At 40.8% G+C, this 16,502-nt stretch overlaps 1 protein-coding gene across 1 annotated transcript in view; it reads right to left on the bottom strand.

Annotated features, from left to right (window-relative positions):
• Nucleotides 1–16,502, bottom strand: part of NBEAL2 (neurobeachin like 2) — a 3,059,867-nt gene that overhangs the window by 2,226,631 nt on the left and 816,734 nt on the right. The window contains exon 2 of the mRNA XM_044066003.1: nucleotides 677–765. Within this exon, the coding sequence (XP_043921938.1) occupies nucleotides 677–765 (89 nt within the window). The remainder of the gene's footprint in view (nucleotides 1–676; nucleotides 766–16,502) is intronic.

A 16,502-nucleotide genomic window follows, 5' to 3' on the forward strand; every position in this document is an offset into this window, starting at 1 on the left:
TTACGTGTACTGTGTTGCACTGAGCTGCTTCTGCAATCTTTAGGAGCCCCAACACTAGGCACACATAGGTAAAAGTTACTATGACTTCCACAGATTTATTTTATTTATTTATTGACAAATGACACCTTGTGATCCTTAGATTACTTCATTAACATTTTAAGCAAACCTGAAAAAGAAAAATAAATATGCATATTTAAGCAAACCTGCATATGCACATATATAAAATAAAAACATATATTAGGACTACTGACCTACTCAGCAAAATCTCTAAATAAAAACATCTTCAGTAGCAGTTTACAAACAATCCTCTACACTACATGTAATCAGTTTCTTAGATCAAACAAAAGAGAAACCTGTACAGCTCTGATTACTTTTCATAGACTAGAATTCAGTACTTTCATGCTACTTGTAATTTTTGGTTGATAAGTGCACTACAAATTCCTTACTGTGGAAAAAACACTGTGGACAATTGTATTTGATGAGCACGTTTGTTCCTTTTATTAAAAGGAATGAAAGCGCTCATCAAATACAGTTGTCCTCAGTGTTGTTTCCACAGTAAGGAATTTGTTGTGTGGTTTCAATTAATCCGTTTTTTTTTTTAGTTGATGAGTATACTCCCTGGCAAGTGTCACATAGTGCATTTTCATACAGTTTCATAAAATACCTCGCATTTTACCTGCGTGGCTCAAAAGAGCTGATGTCAATGATTTTTTCAAAGGTTGTGACAAAGGTCTCTAACCACTGCTGCAGGTATGTCAAGTCTTTCTGAAAGACAAAAAAAATCAATAGTATTAGGAAAATAGTTTTAAAAATATGTATCACAGTCACAGATGATACTACAATACGTCAAAGCAGTTAGATTAAAATCAAAAGCTGTTCAAATGTGGGGAAAAACTTAATTTCCCTCCCTAACTCTATTAGAAAACCATTATTTCCACAAATTAATAAGCACAGTCATATTAAGCATATATTAGGACAGTGGTTAGTATTGCTGTCTCATAACACCTGGTTGTGTGGTTCAGTTTCTGTCTGGGATGCCTCCTGTGCCACAGAGTGAATGTCCTCTGTGTGCCCATGTTGGTTTTTGTTGGGGTCACTGGTTACCTCCCAGATCCCAAAGACAAGCTGACAGGTAAAACTGTTGAGCTTTTAGCCACCTCTGGAAGCACAGATGGATAAAGCCCTGACTACAGACCAGGTTGACTACAGATCAATTAACAACTCAACTGCCTGACTGAGCTGCCAAGGAAGGCTACACATTACCATCCTGTGGTATGGAAGGGCAGAGCTGCCACATACTGTCTGAGGAAAGGGTTGATGCAGACGTGAAGTTGGTGGTGGCAGACATTCAATTCACTGAGCCATCACATGGTAGTATTATTAATCATGCGCACTCCGACACAAGCACTTGCACAGGGAAGGCATTATGGGCCGCTGTGGTAAAGCAGATTACTTATCTTTCTGCCCAGGTGTGGGGTTCATGCCACTGTAAACTACACAATAGGCAGTAAGCCAGAAATGGCAAAGAAGAACAAGGAGGAAATTACAGTCAGCTGCCTGTCGGGTGCCAGGATCCACCACATAACGCATGCACTCAAGTCACTCCACAACAAGTACAAATATGACTCTGTCATTGTCCATGCTGGAGTGAATGACTTGAGACGTACCTCCCTGGACTACATGAAAAGAGATATGGAAGAGCTCTTGGATCATGTGACTCAGGCAGGTATGACCCTAGCCCTGAGTAGCATCCTGCCTTCGCCAAGAATGATACCACAGTATAAGGACAAAATGATTGACTTCAACAATTGGCTAAGCTTCTGGTGTCATTCAAAGGGGATCCAGTATTTATCTGCCTGGGAAGACATGATCGACAAACCACGATGCTTTGCCAGAGATGGTCTGCACCTGTCACCCCTGGGATTCAGGTTACTGGCTAAAGCTCTTGCCACCCCTATAGTGCCTTTTTTAGGCAAGGTTCAAAGGATAAAACCACCACCGTAACAAATAGAAGCAGGCAAAATCTGAAGGTAATGCTACTCAATGCTAGAAGTCTAAACCTCAAAATGCACTCTCTCGAGGCACTCCTAAAAATGGAGAACATCGATATCTGTGCAGTAACTGAGACCTGGTTCAAGGCTCCAGAGAGCACCCCTGCAATACCAGGCTACAATTCTTACCACACATTTTGGCCACAAAACCAGGACTGAAACACTCACACCTCCAGGCTAGTTGCTGAGCACAATGCATCTGAAATTCTCCAGGTGCAACTAACACTAGGTAAGACTGCAATCCAAATTGTAGCTTGCTACAGATCCCCAACCATACCCCAAGATTCTCACTACACCTTTCTAAACATACTGGAAAATATTAAGATACAACCAAACACCCTAATACTGGGTGATTTCAACTATCCTGCCATTAATTGGGAAAACTACTCAGGTACCAACTCCTTTTCCCAACGGTTCTTGGAATTCATAAATTCCAACGCCCTGGATCAACTAATCCATTGTCCCACCAGGGGCTCCAATATCCTAGACCTGGTCATTACCAACATGGGAGATAGATGCTCCACACCAGTGGTCACCCCCTCATTGGTCAGGTCTGACCATAAGCAAATCACCCTTGACATCCACATCCCACCCCAACCCCCCAGTACGGAAACCTCCTTAAAAACTTCTCCAAAGCCAACTTCAAGCTACTGAAGTCAGAAGTGACAAACTTCACAACACCCACGCAGATGGGATCTGGAAGTTCGACTGCAGAATCCTACACTAAGGCACTGTACGAGCACATCCACTTGTGCATGAATCGTGCCATCCCAAATAAAACCAAGATGTTCTTCTCCAAAAAAACAAAGCCAATCTGGTGGTCCCCTGCTATAAACAAACTATACAACAGAAGGAAGAAACTTTTGCAAAAAAGAGGAAAATCCCAGGATGCAAAAAACTCCCTCACCAGCCTCAGTAAGAAGCTGAAATCCCTCATAAAATCCTCAAAAGCTAGTTACAAAAATAAAATTGCCAAAGATTCCAAAGACAACCACAAGGCATTCTATAGTTATGTCAAGAATCTAAATGGCAATGCTCAGATCTGCTCTGAGTTACAACAGAATGGCATTAAATATACTGATCCCAAGGATATTGCCAATATCCTGGCAGATCGATTTAGTGCCAACTTCACCCCACTCTCACCCCCTAAAGGGCCCATCTCAATACCAAAAGATTGCCAAATTCCGATAATCACTGCCACACAGGTAGAAACCGCACTCTCCAAAGCTAAGAATACAGCATCCATGGGACCAGATGACATCCCAGGCTGTGTACTACATGAACTACAAAATGAACTGGCACCTCACCTAAGTGTCATGTTTAATCATAGCCTCACCTCAGGCTTCGTGCCCACTGAGTGGCGCACAGCTACAGTTACCCTGCTCCACAAGAGAGGATCCACCTTGGATCCAGGGAACTACCGTCACATCAGTCTGACAAGCCTGACTTGCAAGGGCATGGAACGCATTGTCATGGAACTTATAAACAAAGACATTGGCAACCTTCAAACAATAGACCCCACCCAGTTTGGGTTTGTGAAGGGCCGATCTTGTCTCCTGAATCTGATTGACCTCTTTGAATCAGTCTCCAGAGCTGTGGATGAGGGTAAGGCAGTCCACACAGCCTATCTGGACCTCGCCAAGGCCTTTGACACCATCCCCCATTCTGGAATCATAGATAAACTTACTAAGCTGGGCATAAATCCCTACGTCACTTGATGGGTTGCTAACTGGCTTACTGACAGAACCCAAACAGTAAAAGTAGCCAACTCCAAATCCAGCTCCAGACAAGTGGAGTACCTCAGGGTTCAGTCCTGGGACCACTCTTGTTTGGCATCTACTTCTCTCAACTATAATGAGACCAACACTAAGGGACTCTGGCTAACAAAGTTTGCAGATGACTGCAAACTGGGAGCCATTAATGAATCCCCAAATGATGTGAGTATTCTACAAAAGAGCCTTACAGAAACAGATGCCTGGTGCCAGAGCCATGCCAAGAAATGTATAGTTATCCCCTTTGGAAAAAAAACATGTACCCATGAATTACCACACAGGTGGCAGGACACTAAACATCGAAAGTGTGATGAGAGACTTAGGGACACAGCTGGACAGTGGTCTCACTTTCGATAACCACATTGCCACAACAGTCAGGAAATCCTTCTATGTGGCACACCTCATCACTAAGGGCTTTTCATCCAGAAAAAAGGAGGTCATTGTCCCACTGTACTCATCCCTCATTAGACCCATTATAGAGTATAATGCCCAGTTTGGTATGTACCTCACAAGACATCTGCAACAGCTTGAAAGGCCACAGAAATACCTCACTAAAATCATCACAGGCCTAAAGCAGATGCCATATACTGACCGTCTAAAAAAACTCCAGCTATACCCTGTGGCATATCGTCTACTCAGAGGTGATCTCTGCTTAACATACAAGGCCATGTCAAACCCTGAGCTGTTGGACATGCTCCACTTAAAGAAATCCCAATCCCTCAGAGCCACATGCTCCAGGGATCTAAACCTTGTCATCACAATGAACAAAACATGCTGGAGGGATAGGTTCCTGACCCAGAGACTCCCCATACTCTGGAATAGACTGCCCATACATATCAAGCAGAGTGCCTCTTTGGCCCTCTTCAAAAGGAACCTTGATGATTGGATGGGAGATAGGAAATTCACCCCGGGGATCATGTCAGTCACCCTGCTTGACAGGGGCGTGGAGAAGTAAATATTGTGGGAAGAAATATCCAGGGAATTGTTATGGCTAGGCTTGCATAGGCCCTAGGGCCGATAGCCTAGTACCAACCTATGAACCTATAAGGCCCTCAGGGCTGCCTGAATGACAGCACCACCATATAGCTCTTAACATTCTGCAAGACCACGAGTGCATGGGAACAAATTAGCTCCACTTCAGTACAGAAAGGCATGATGGTCAGGTGGTACTGGGGCAAAATGCACATTGGAAAAAAAAAACATCAGCTTCTAAATTGCCTACATGTATGACTGCAGTGTTTCTGTGTATGTGCATGTTTGTGTCTATGTATGCTTTCTGAAAAGGACTGTGAGTGCCACTGTACAACACACAGTCTCTGCTTTACACCCATTCAGTGCTGGGGGAGGCTCTAGCACACTCATGATGCTCCATAGAATAAAGCGGCTATTGAAAAAAAATAAATAAATGCACAAAATAGGAGATTAAACACGGAAACCCAAGGATTCTGCATTTTACATCATCATTTTAAATGGGCTGGTAATGCACAAGTGGTAAGCTTCAAAATTCTGCACATAAACTATTTTACTTCCAGGGCTACAAAACTAGCAATATGTAGACAATTTCAAACCAACATTCTGAACACAGTCTAGTCTCATTTAGTAGCCACAACGCCATAAAAATACTCTATATACACACACACACACACACGCACACACACAATAAAGCAAGATGTATATGAATATATAAAGTATTATTTCATGACCCAGTGAACAGTGTTACGTAAAAGATCCCATTACGCTTATCAAAACATTTAGGGGAGATTTATTTATATACTAAAGTTCAACTATTTATACTTACTAACATTTGTCTAAAATACTTTCTGCTACATCAAAATCTTTCAGGAAATACAAAAGATAACAGCCTAAAATTACTTTTTGTTTTTTACATTTTACCCTCACCACTCTTTCTTCCATAACCTCAGCCTTTACACCTCTGCAACACAACAGTACAATCCCATACTTTATCCTAGTCAACCCTATAATTCTACATATTCTATGATGCTACCATTGGAATATAATCCACTGTTCCTAGTAAATATTTATTTATTTAATTCCCCCATACAGTATATCATTTCTTGAATTTATTAAAAATAGCAATCATACACAATCCTTTAATAACACGTTCCATAACCTTTTGTACATTACATAATCTTACACAGACTTTCAAGATGTTTGTATTAAATTTGCCCTTTTGCAGGTAGTTTATTTAGCACTATAACATACTGTGATCTCAGTTTGGATTCAGTTGTTGCAAGTTTATCTAGCACTTATCTTTATAAGTCAAATCTCTTCTACATCTCAAAATTTATTCTCTCTTGCTTTCTCTTTTATTGCCACTACTTGTCTTTCTTCTTCTAACCTCCCACATGGCTTCACATAATGTCTTTTCATGACCTTAACACACCATTCCTCCTCCTCCATTCCCATTTGGCGTCCACGGTTTAATTTTACTTAAACATTCTGCTTCATCTGCATTTACATACCCCATATTTCTTGCGACATTCTAATATTTATCTTTTCTTTTTCGTAATACCAACAGAACTAAATTTTAACTTTCCCCAAACATCTTTTGCTTCTTTCTCTATTTTCATTAATATTTAGTACAAATTTAAATGCTAAATAAATAACTCTACCCCTTTCATTCCTGTAACAGTACACACCGCTCTTCTTTTAGGGTTTAAGCATAATCGCCACATTATCCCAAATACAATTTCCAACAACTCTTTTCCTTAAATCTTGGGAAAGCAACTACCCCACTAAATACCCTAACTTATCTTGCATGAATAAGACATACCTTCTTCTTAAATGATGCAATAAAGGTTCTCTACATATTAGCAATACCTTTAATGTCTTCTAAGATCTCTTCCCACAGTTTCCTACTGACATCATGTTTCCCAAATTTATCTCTGAAACACTTACTTCTTGATTTGTATAACACACTCCTCCTATTGTAACTGTACCTCCAACTTTTCTTAACCCATCTTCCACATGCATCTAGTACTCATTCATTTAATGCTTATATTTGTAATAATTAAATCATCAGAAAATGCCATAAAAACGGTCTCTTTCAAGCTCCCTTCAACTTCCCATCTTGCAGCGTGTAACTTTACATGACACTCGACAAATACCTGCATTTACTACTGATTTAAACAAAACTACACACCTTGCTTAACTCCCTTTTGTACTTCCATCTTTTTCCTTAGCCACCCATTCACAAAAAAATATTCCATGTATGATCAAAAACCTGTCTTATTTTCTCAATTAAAATGTAACTCTCTATCTAATACCTTCCATGTACTGTGATGGCATACACTATCAAATGGTTTATTTTATTTTTTGTACATCACACATCACTCCTTCCACACAATTTCTAATTATAAAATTAATAATTTTATTACCAAGTGTACTTTGCCTATCTGCTTTTTTTTATTCCACACTCCCCATCATAAATTACTCCTCCTATCATTCTAGACTATATTTTCAAAAAATGTTATAATCCATATTAAGTGTATTTTGTCTCCAGTTTTAAGCCCCCCCCCCCCCATTTCTAAAACTAAATTTTATTACCCCATTACAAACTTAAGACTGCATAGCATTAATTCAGTACATGTAAAATCAAAAGCTCCCCCCTTTCTCCACTATCTACAGAAAACCTATATGCTTATGCCAGGTGGCTCTGGCACATTACATTTGCTAACTTGTTTTAATACTAACTCATCTCGTTATCACTCTCTCCAATTCCCTATTCTTCTCATCTGTTAATCTCATGTCATTCCATTTTTAGTATACCTACCTTCAACTTTTAAATACATCATCTTTATCTACTCAAACTACATTTGTTATCTCACTCTGTGTCTTTCTTACTACTCCATTACTATCTTTCAATCCAACTAATCTACCTTTCTTACAACTCACACTATCCCAATTAAGATTAACGTTCCCTATTCTAGCAATAAAAACCTTTACTTATAAATCAATTTTTATCTTTTCTGTAATTTACTTATAAATCTCCATTTCCTTTATGAGAGTCCTCCTTTCTCCACCATGCAACATTTTTCATGCTCCTGTACCAATCATTTGTATTCATCCTTCTGGATACATATAACCTCTTTCTCAGCCTCCACAATTATTTGGTTATTTATGATGAGAGAATGGACGATCTGTAGATCGCATTCAGACTGGAGAAAGAACGTTCTCTAGCAGGGTATTAATATTGAAGTAATCCCTGCTGAAAAACGAGTCTGCCACTTCACAGCAGCATATCAAGCTGCAGTGGAGCTCAGATAGAAAAATCTTAACAGATGCCATTATTTCATGCTCACTAAGAAATGCTTCTGCTGTTTAGCGAGTATAAAGTATAAAACAACAGAATAGTAGTCGATAGTACATAGATTTTAATGACATGATGATTATTACATTATGTGGATCACAACAAAAACAACAGGGGGTGAATTATTTATAGATGTGTGGAGTTGATAAACAGTTTTGCAGATGCACTACGTTTAGTGTACCATCTTCATCAGGATTCCTAGAAGTGAATTGTTGGGATGGTAGGATGCATATAACGTACTGTTTTCTTTTCAATGTGTATAGGTTCACATAGTACTCAGTGGCCCTCTATATACACTGCCATTGCAGAGTGATTCAGTGTAATCTCCTCTGTCATGCCACATGGCAATTCATAAAACTGTTCAGTTCGTTAGGCGTGAGGGTGGTGGTTGATTCACAGGATCTGGAGCTCAGTGAGCTCCCATAAGTCGAAGCTTGGCAACATCACTGTGAGGGGATGTATGTTTGCCTGTAAAATATAGTCTTTCCATGTGTGTGTGTGTGTGTGTGTGTGTGTGTGTGTGTGTGTATGTGTGTAAGTGTATGTATGCATGTCAGTGAAAGCAAGATTGCCGGTGCCATTACTTTAACACTCGCTAAGCAGCACTTTTGCTGTTTAACGTGTAAAAAAAATAAATAAACAGAAAAAATTGTACGTGTGTATATATGTATGCGTATGAGTGTGTTTATGTTTCTGTCTGCGTGAGTGAATGCGTGTATGAAAGCAGAAGAGACTGTGTTTGTATACATATGTGTATGTCAAAGCAGAAGAGTGTGTGTGTGTGTGTGTGTGTGTGTGTGTGTGTGTGTGTGTGTGTGTGAAAACAGAAGAGACCATGTGTCTGTGTGTGTGTATACATATGAGAGAGAGTAAACAGTGAGACTGATCGAGCAGTTATTTTACACTCACTAAGCAGCACTTTTGCTGTTTAGCAAGTGTAAAGTAAGAAAAGAAATTAAATTTAAAATAACAAAAAGTGTGTATATGTGTGTGTGTGTGTGTGTGTGTGTGTGTGTGTGTGTGTGTGTGTGTGCGCGCGCACATGCACATGAGAGATCGACCACAGACAATAATAGCAACTCTCAACCTTCCAGCTACAGAAATATGGATAAATAAAATAAAAGTAGAAGAAAGGCTCAAAAATAGGAACAAATTTTAATTATTGTTCTTATAAAAGTTGCTTAAGTAACAGGATTTATGTTAAAATTAATTTGTTATACAAAATGAAAGTCTGAGAAAATATGGATAAATAAAATAAAAGTAGAAGAAAGGCTCAAAAATAGGAACAAATTTTAATTATTGTTCTTATAAAAGTTACTCAAGTAACAGGATTTATGTTAAAATTAATTTGTTATACAAAATGAAAAGTCTGAAACTCAAATCTATGTAATCATTTAGAGACATCAATCTGTTATAAATGGCAACAAACCAAAATGTTTTAGGAGAGGTGCAGCATGTCCATTAATTCTGGGTTGGACATGGCTTTATACGTCAGGCACAGATCGCCTCTGAGCAGGCGGTATGCTACTGAGTAGAGCTGGAGTTTCTTTAACTGGGCAGCATATGGCATCTGTTTGAGCCCTTTGATCCTCTTGGTGAGGTACTTTTGGGGTCTTTCCAGTTGCTGCAGGTGTCTGGTAAGGTACATCCCAAAAGGGGCATTGTACTCAATTATGGGCCTGATGAGGGATGAGTAAAGAGGCACGATGACCTCCCCTGATCTAGATGTGAATCCCTTCATGATTAGGTGGGCTATATAAAATGTTTTTCTAACCACTTTGGCCACATGGTTGTCAAATGAGAGATTGCTATCAACTTGGGTCCCCAGGTCCCTAATTACTTCTTGGATTACCACCTATGTGGTAATTTGTGGGCACTTTGTTTTTGCCATAGGGGATGACTATACACTTTTTGGCGTTTAGCTTGAGGCCATGGCTCTGGCACCAGTTGTCTGTTTCTATGAGGCCCTTTTGGAGGATGCTTGTGTCGGCTGGAGAGTCTATTATGGCGCCCAGTTTGCAGTCATCTGCGAACTTGGTCAGCCACAGTCCTTCCGTGTTGGCTTGTACCTCCGAGAAATATATACCGAACAAGAGAGGTCCCAGGACTGAGCCTTGTGGGATGCCACTTGTAACTGGTTTGGAGTCTGACATGGCTCCAGCAATTCTAACCATGTGGGTTCTGTCCTTGAGCCAGTTTGCAACCCATCTAGTGACATAGGGGTTTATATTTAAGCTAGTGAGCTTATCTATAATGCCAGAGTGGGGTATTGTATCGAAGGCTTTTGCGAGGTCCAGGTAGGCTGTGTGGACCACCTTCCCCTCGTCAATGGCCTTGGTGACTGTTTCAAAGAAATCAACCAGGTTTAAGAGGCAGGATCTGCCCTTAACAAAGCCGAACTGGGTAGGATCCAGTGTCTGTAAGTCCCCAATAGCTTTATTTATGAGGTCCATGATGATCCTTTCCATAGCTTTGCAGACCAAGCTAGTCAGGCTTATGGGGCAATAGTTTCCAAGATCCGTTGAGTCACCACCTTTATGGAGAGGGACCACTGTTGCTGTACGCCACTCTTTGGGTACATATCCTGTAGTAAGGCTGAGATTGAACAGTAGTTTTATGTTTGGGTTTAGCTCTTCTTGGAGTTCATGTAGGAAGCAGCCTGGGACACCGTCTGGTCCCATTGATGCTGTGTTTTTTGCTTTGGAGAGGGCAGCTCTTACTTGAGCATCTGATATGTCAGGGGGGCAGCACTCTGCTGGGATAGATATTTGCCCTTTTGGTGTGGGGGGGGGGAGTTTGCGCTGAACCTGTCAGCTAGGATGTTGGCAATGTCTGTGGGTTCGGTGTATTTTTTGTCATTTTGAACTAATTCTGAGCATATCTGGGAATTCCCACCCAGGTTCCTAACATAACTAAAGAAAGCCTTGTGATTATCCTTAGTGTCCTGTGCAATTTTTCTCTCGAAGCTGGCCTTAGACGAGTTTATGAGTGCCCGTAGTTTTTGCTAATACTGATCAGAGATGCCTTCCCTTTTTGGGATTTTGCTCTATCATGTAGTAGCTTCCTCCTTCTATTGTATAGTTTGTTTATGGCTGGGGTCCACCAGACAGAACGTCTGCCTTTGGAGGATTGGGTCTTGGTTTTATTTGGGATTGCATGATCCATGCATTCCTGAAGGTGTTCATAGAATGCGTTTATAAAGGATTCTGCGGTCTGGACTGTATTTTCCACAGGCCCAGGGGCTTTGAAGGATTCCACCTCGGTTTTGAGGAGTGTGAAATTTGCTTCAGAGAAGTTTTTCACTGCTGTTTTCAGGGCAGGGGGTGGAGTCGGGATGTGAATATCCAGTGAGATTAGTTTATGGTCTGATCTTACCAGTGAGGGATACACTTCTGGTCTGGAGCATAGAGTCCCTATGTTGGTGATGATCAGGTCCAGTATGTTTTCCCCTCTTGTGGGAGTGGTAACAAGTTGTTCCATAGCATCTGAGTTTATAAATTCTAGGAACCTTTGGGCTAGGGTGTTGGAGCTAGAGTAATGCTCCAAGTCTATGTTTGGGTAGTTGATGTCACCCAATATAATGGTGTTTGGAGAGACCTTCATATTTTCCAGTGTTCTCAGGAAGGCCGAGTGGGGTTACTGGGTTTGGGAGGGTGGTCTGTAGCAGGCTATAAACTGGAAGGCAGTTTTACCCACTGTTAGTTGCACATGGATAGTCTCTGATGCTTCGTGCTGTGCCAACAACCTGGAAGTGTGGGTATTTTTGACGAATATTGATACTCCCCCCTCCTTTTGTGGTTCGGTCCAAGTTTTGGGGCCGAAAAGCATGGTATGAGGTATAACCTGGTAGTGCTGGGGTGCTCTCGGGAGCCTTGAACCAGGTTTCTGTTACTGCACAGATATCGATGTTCTCCATGCTAAGGAGAGTTTTGAGTGCGTGCATCTTGAGGTTTAGACTTCTGGCGTTGAGTAGCATTACTCTTAGATTCTTATCCCTTGTGATACCTATGGAGGTGGGTTTGTCTTTTGAGCCTTGCCTAAAAAAGGCACTACGGGGGTAGCAAGAGCCTTTGCCAATATCCGAAAGCCCAGGGGTGACAGGTGCAAGCTGTCCCTAGCGAAGCATAGTGGCAATTGTCGAGCATGTCATCCCAGGCTGACAGGCATTGGATCCCCTTTGAATGACACCAATACTTAAGCCAATTGTTATAATTGATCATCTTGTCTTCATATTGTGGCATCATTCTTGGTGAGGGTAAGATGCTACTCAAGGTCAGGGTCATACCGGCCTGGGCTACATGCTCAGAGAGCTCCTCTACGTCTCTTTTCATGTAGTCCAGGGAGGTACGTCTCAGGTCATTCACACCAGCATGGACAATGACCGAGTCATATTTGTACTTGCCTTGGAGTGACCTGAGTGCTTGTGTTATGTGGCGGATCCTAGCGCCCGACAGGCAGCTCACCGTGACCTTCTCCTTGCTCAGCCTGGTGAGCGGGACGTCAGTGTGCCTGACTATTACAAGTGTATCAGGTGTGTTGTTTAGCCTTAAGGGCTGTGACTGTTCGGCACACTGGCTTTGTGAGCTATGTGTTTCATGTGTTTTGTTTTGGGGTAGCGGTTCCTTGGGTGTCTGCTTTGGAGGTCTCTGCTGCTTAGGCAGATTTTTATTTAGAGCCTCCGAGTATGTTTTTGTGTGTTTATGTGTTTGGTTTGCTGTCGTGGTAGGTCTATGTGAGACTGGAATTGTAGTGAGTGTGGTTTCCTTCTCCACCTGACTGGTTTCGCCAGTACTGAGTTGAGAGAGCTTAGCCTCCAGTATGGCTATATGGTTGCATCTCTCACATGTGTTGGAATTTGTTGGGAGGAGGAGAGGGTTGTCTGTGTACATGAGGCAGTTGTAACATTGCCTCAAGATTCCCAGATTCACCAGCTGGACCGGAGAGGAGATTAACAACTGACCTTTGGACATGCTAGAATAGTATTGGGAATTCCTTTATAATTGAAAAAAAAGGACCAATGGGGAAAAAGGTACTCAAGGGGAGTTTGTGAGGGTGTAGTGCTTTTAATTTTTTAGTGCTGACTTATATAATTGCTTTAGTGAGCAAGTGCCAGGTAACTTAAATGCAATGTGTTACAGGTAACTTAAATGCACAAACGACAAACAGTAACTTTCTTTCAAGTGAAACAAGGAAATAAGTACAGTAAGCAATGTAGATATCACTAGGGATCCACAGAAGCACTGAAAAGCCGCGTTTTAGGTGGAATTAGGGTTTCAGGGAAATAACATGCAAACAAGCATACAAACAAAGCTAGATTCAGCAGACCTGGATCTAGTCTATGCTACAGCAAACAAGGTGTACCAATTTCAGTAAGAAACAGTTCAAATATCCAGGCACTATAAGCCTTTAACCAGAAATTCCCAGCTAAGAAGGGCAGAGTCCAGCCTCTCCTCCCACAAGAGTGCAGACCACGAACCCTTTTAATGCAAAATAACTGGCCTGAAGCCCAAGTGCTTAAACCAGAATTAATACACTTTTAGAATAACAGACACTGAGCCCTCAATCAGCAGTTCCCAACTTAGAAGGATGTAAGCTACCTGTTCTGCCACTACAGTGCAGACAACAAACCTTCTTAATGTAAAACAACTGGCCTGAAGCCCAAGTGCTTAAACCAGAATTAATACACTTTTAGAATAACAGACACTGAGCCCTCAATCAGCAGTTCCCATCTTAGAAGGATGTAAGCTACCTGTCCTGCCACCACAGTGCAGGCCACAAACCTTCCTAATGTAAAACAACTGGTCTGAAGCCCAAGTGCTTAATCCAAAAGACTTAGAATGATAGCTACACTTTAATCAAGTTACTACCAAGCAGTAATAAATACAATTTAATACTTTAAAGAATGCCTGGATTAGTGCTCACATTATACAAACAAAGCTAGATTCAGCAGGCCTAGATCTAGTCTATGCTACAGCAAACAAGGTGTACCAATTTCAGTAAGAAGCAGTTCAAATATGCTGGCACTATAAGCCTTTAACCAGAAATTCCCATCTCAGAAGGGCAGAGTCCAGCCTCTCCTCCCACAAGAGTGCAGACCACGAACCCTTTTAATGTAAAATAACTGGCCTGAAGCCAAAGTGCTTAAACCAGAATTAATACACTTTTAGAATAACAGACACTGAGCCCTCATTCAGCAGTTCCCAACTTAGAAGGATGTAACCTACCTGTTCTGCCACTACAGTGCAGACCACAAACCTTCTTAATGTAAAACAACTGGTCTGAAGCCCAAGTGCTTAAACTAAAAGGCTTAGAATGAGTTACACCAAGCAGTAATAAATACAATTGAGTACTTTTAAGACGACGCAGAAGCAAAACAAACTAGGAAGAAACACAAATACAGTAAAAGCAGATAATTTTTTTTTGAGTGAGCAAATGAGATGGGCCCAGGAGTTACAGGACAGAAGCAAGTGCAAATGCAGGCCTTCAAATCAGAAAGTTAAGAGAGATGGAAGACCGCCCAAACGGCCAATAACTACAAATTCTGGGCCAGAACCACTCCTTGTGTGGTAGACAGGTTACCTAGTGCTTACCACTCCCACTGATAAGCTAGAAGGCTTCCCTCCAACACAGAAAGGCTCAGAAGCTTACAAATAGTCCTGGATACAGCAAATCTGTATCTGGAACACTAATTACAGGAAAGGTAGAAAACAGGCTTACATTTTTTTTTTCAGAAAAGTAGCAAAAACAGTAGTAAAAACAATTCACATGCAGTGCAAGCTGGCACACTTGAGTATGTAGCAATATTAGTCCACACACAGTTTGAAAAAATGTAATTAAATTAAAAAAGGACTAAAAGCAAGTGCAGAAAGGGTTTATTAGGTAGAATGCGGTAAAGAGGGGGGGGGGGGTTTCAACAGAGATATGAGGAATCAGAGTGCAAATTATAAAACCAAAAAAATATATACTGATCTCTGTATATTTGCAGAACAGTAAGACAACAGATATCTAAGCAACAATTCAGCTCTATAATACAGAAAAATATACTCAGCTCTATATATTTGCAGATAGTCTTGTAAGGCTGTCTTTCAACACAATGGGTGTTGCCTCAATGATTGACAAGTAAAACGGGCATGCTGTGGTATGGAAAAGACTGCAAGTATTCACCCACTGCGAATTAAATATACCAACTTCAAAATCACACTACCTCAAGGAAAAGGGAGAACTACGGATATACAATGAATATTCATGCCGCCATCAGTATGAATATTACTTTGCTTTCACCGATTGTTGGAAGGTCAGTGGGGTTTGGGCGGGACATGCTACTACGCATCCACTGAGGTACGTTTCTAATACAAAGCCCATTAGTTTCACGTGTACTTTTTATCCTCAGAGAATAGTAGCCTTTTAGGAATTTTATAACTTCAATTGCTACTACAAACTGCGATAGTTATACATACTAATTCTGAGATTGCTTTACTACAGAATAAGGGGAATACATCAACAGACTGCTAAGATTTACTATGAATTCACTAAACTGTATTCTTTTGACTAAAAAGTAAATACTGAGAGTGTTGCCTAACCACCCCCACCTCAAACACACACAAAAATGTAACAACCTTACTGTTTCCCAGTGATCGGGGACTGAAAGCTTTGATAGGAATGTTAATTGTGCTCACCAGACGGAATGAAAAGGGCTGCATAAAGTAAACTGAAACTAAGAGTAGGGTTGATGATGACATAGTAAGTGGGTGGTGACAACTTGGAGGTATCACGACAGGTTTCATTCGGTCAGAAATTTAGACTCTGGGATTGTCCCTTTAAGGCACAGTATTTCTTGCAGTCAAGAACAGCTAGAAAAAGATTCCAAGATGGCTACACTCTGAAAAGCAGATTAATTAGAGCTCTCCCACTGTGCAAAACACAAGTGATACAAAAAAGCCAGTAAAACCAACAATCTGAGTAAAGTTTAGTTACTGGTTAGTCACTACACTGCCTGGATGTCAGCAAAGAATAAATCTGGAGAACGTAAGAAAGAATCAGCTATAAAGGACAAGAAAAACTCTGGTGGGGAACAATCTTACGGCTGTTAAGCAAAAAGCAGTTCAAGTTTCAGCTTTGGTGCAGAAGAAGGCGTCCAGTAGTTTAGAGAAATAAAAATAGATCGAATGCATTCAAAGATGTTTAAAATAAGTGAGACATTAGAAGAATATATAAATTCAAATGACAAAAAGGCTGGAAAGAATAGAAGCAGCTTTAAGAGGTTATTCAGATGAGCAGAAAACTGCAGAAATCAAAAGTTAAAAAGAAGGAAAGACTGGATGAATATGAGCCTTTTCAAAATGAACCACT

This window comes from Protopterus annectens, chromosome 3.part0, assembly GCF_019279795.1.
Source record: "Protopterus annectens isolate FY-2018-M chromosome 3.part0, PAN1.0, whole genome shotgun sequence".
Taxonomy (NCBI): domain Eukaryota; kingdom Metazoa; phylum Chordata; order Ceratodontiformes; family Protopteridae; genus Protopterus; species Protopterus annectens.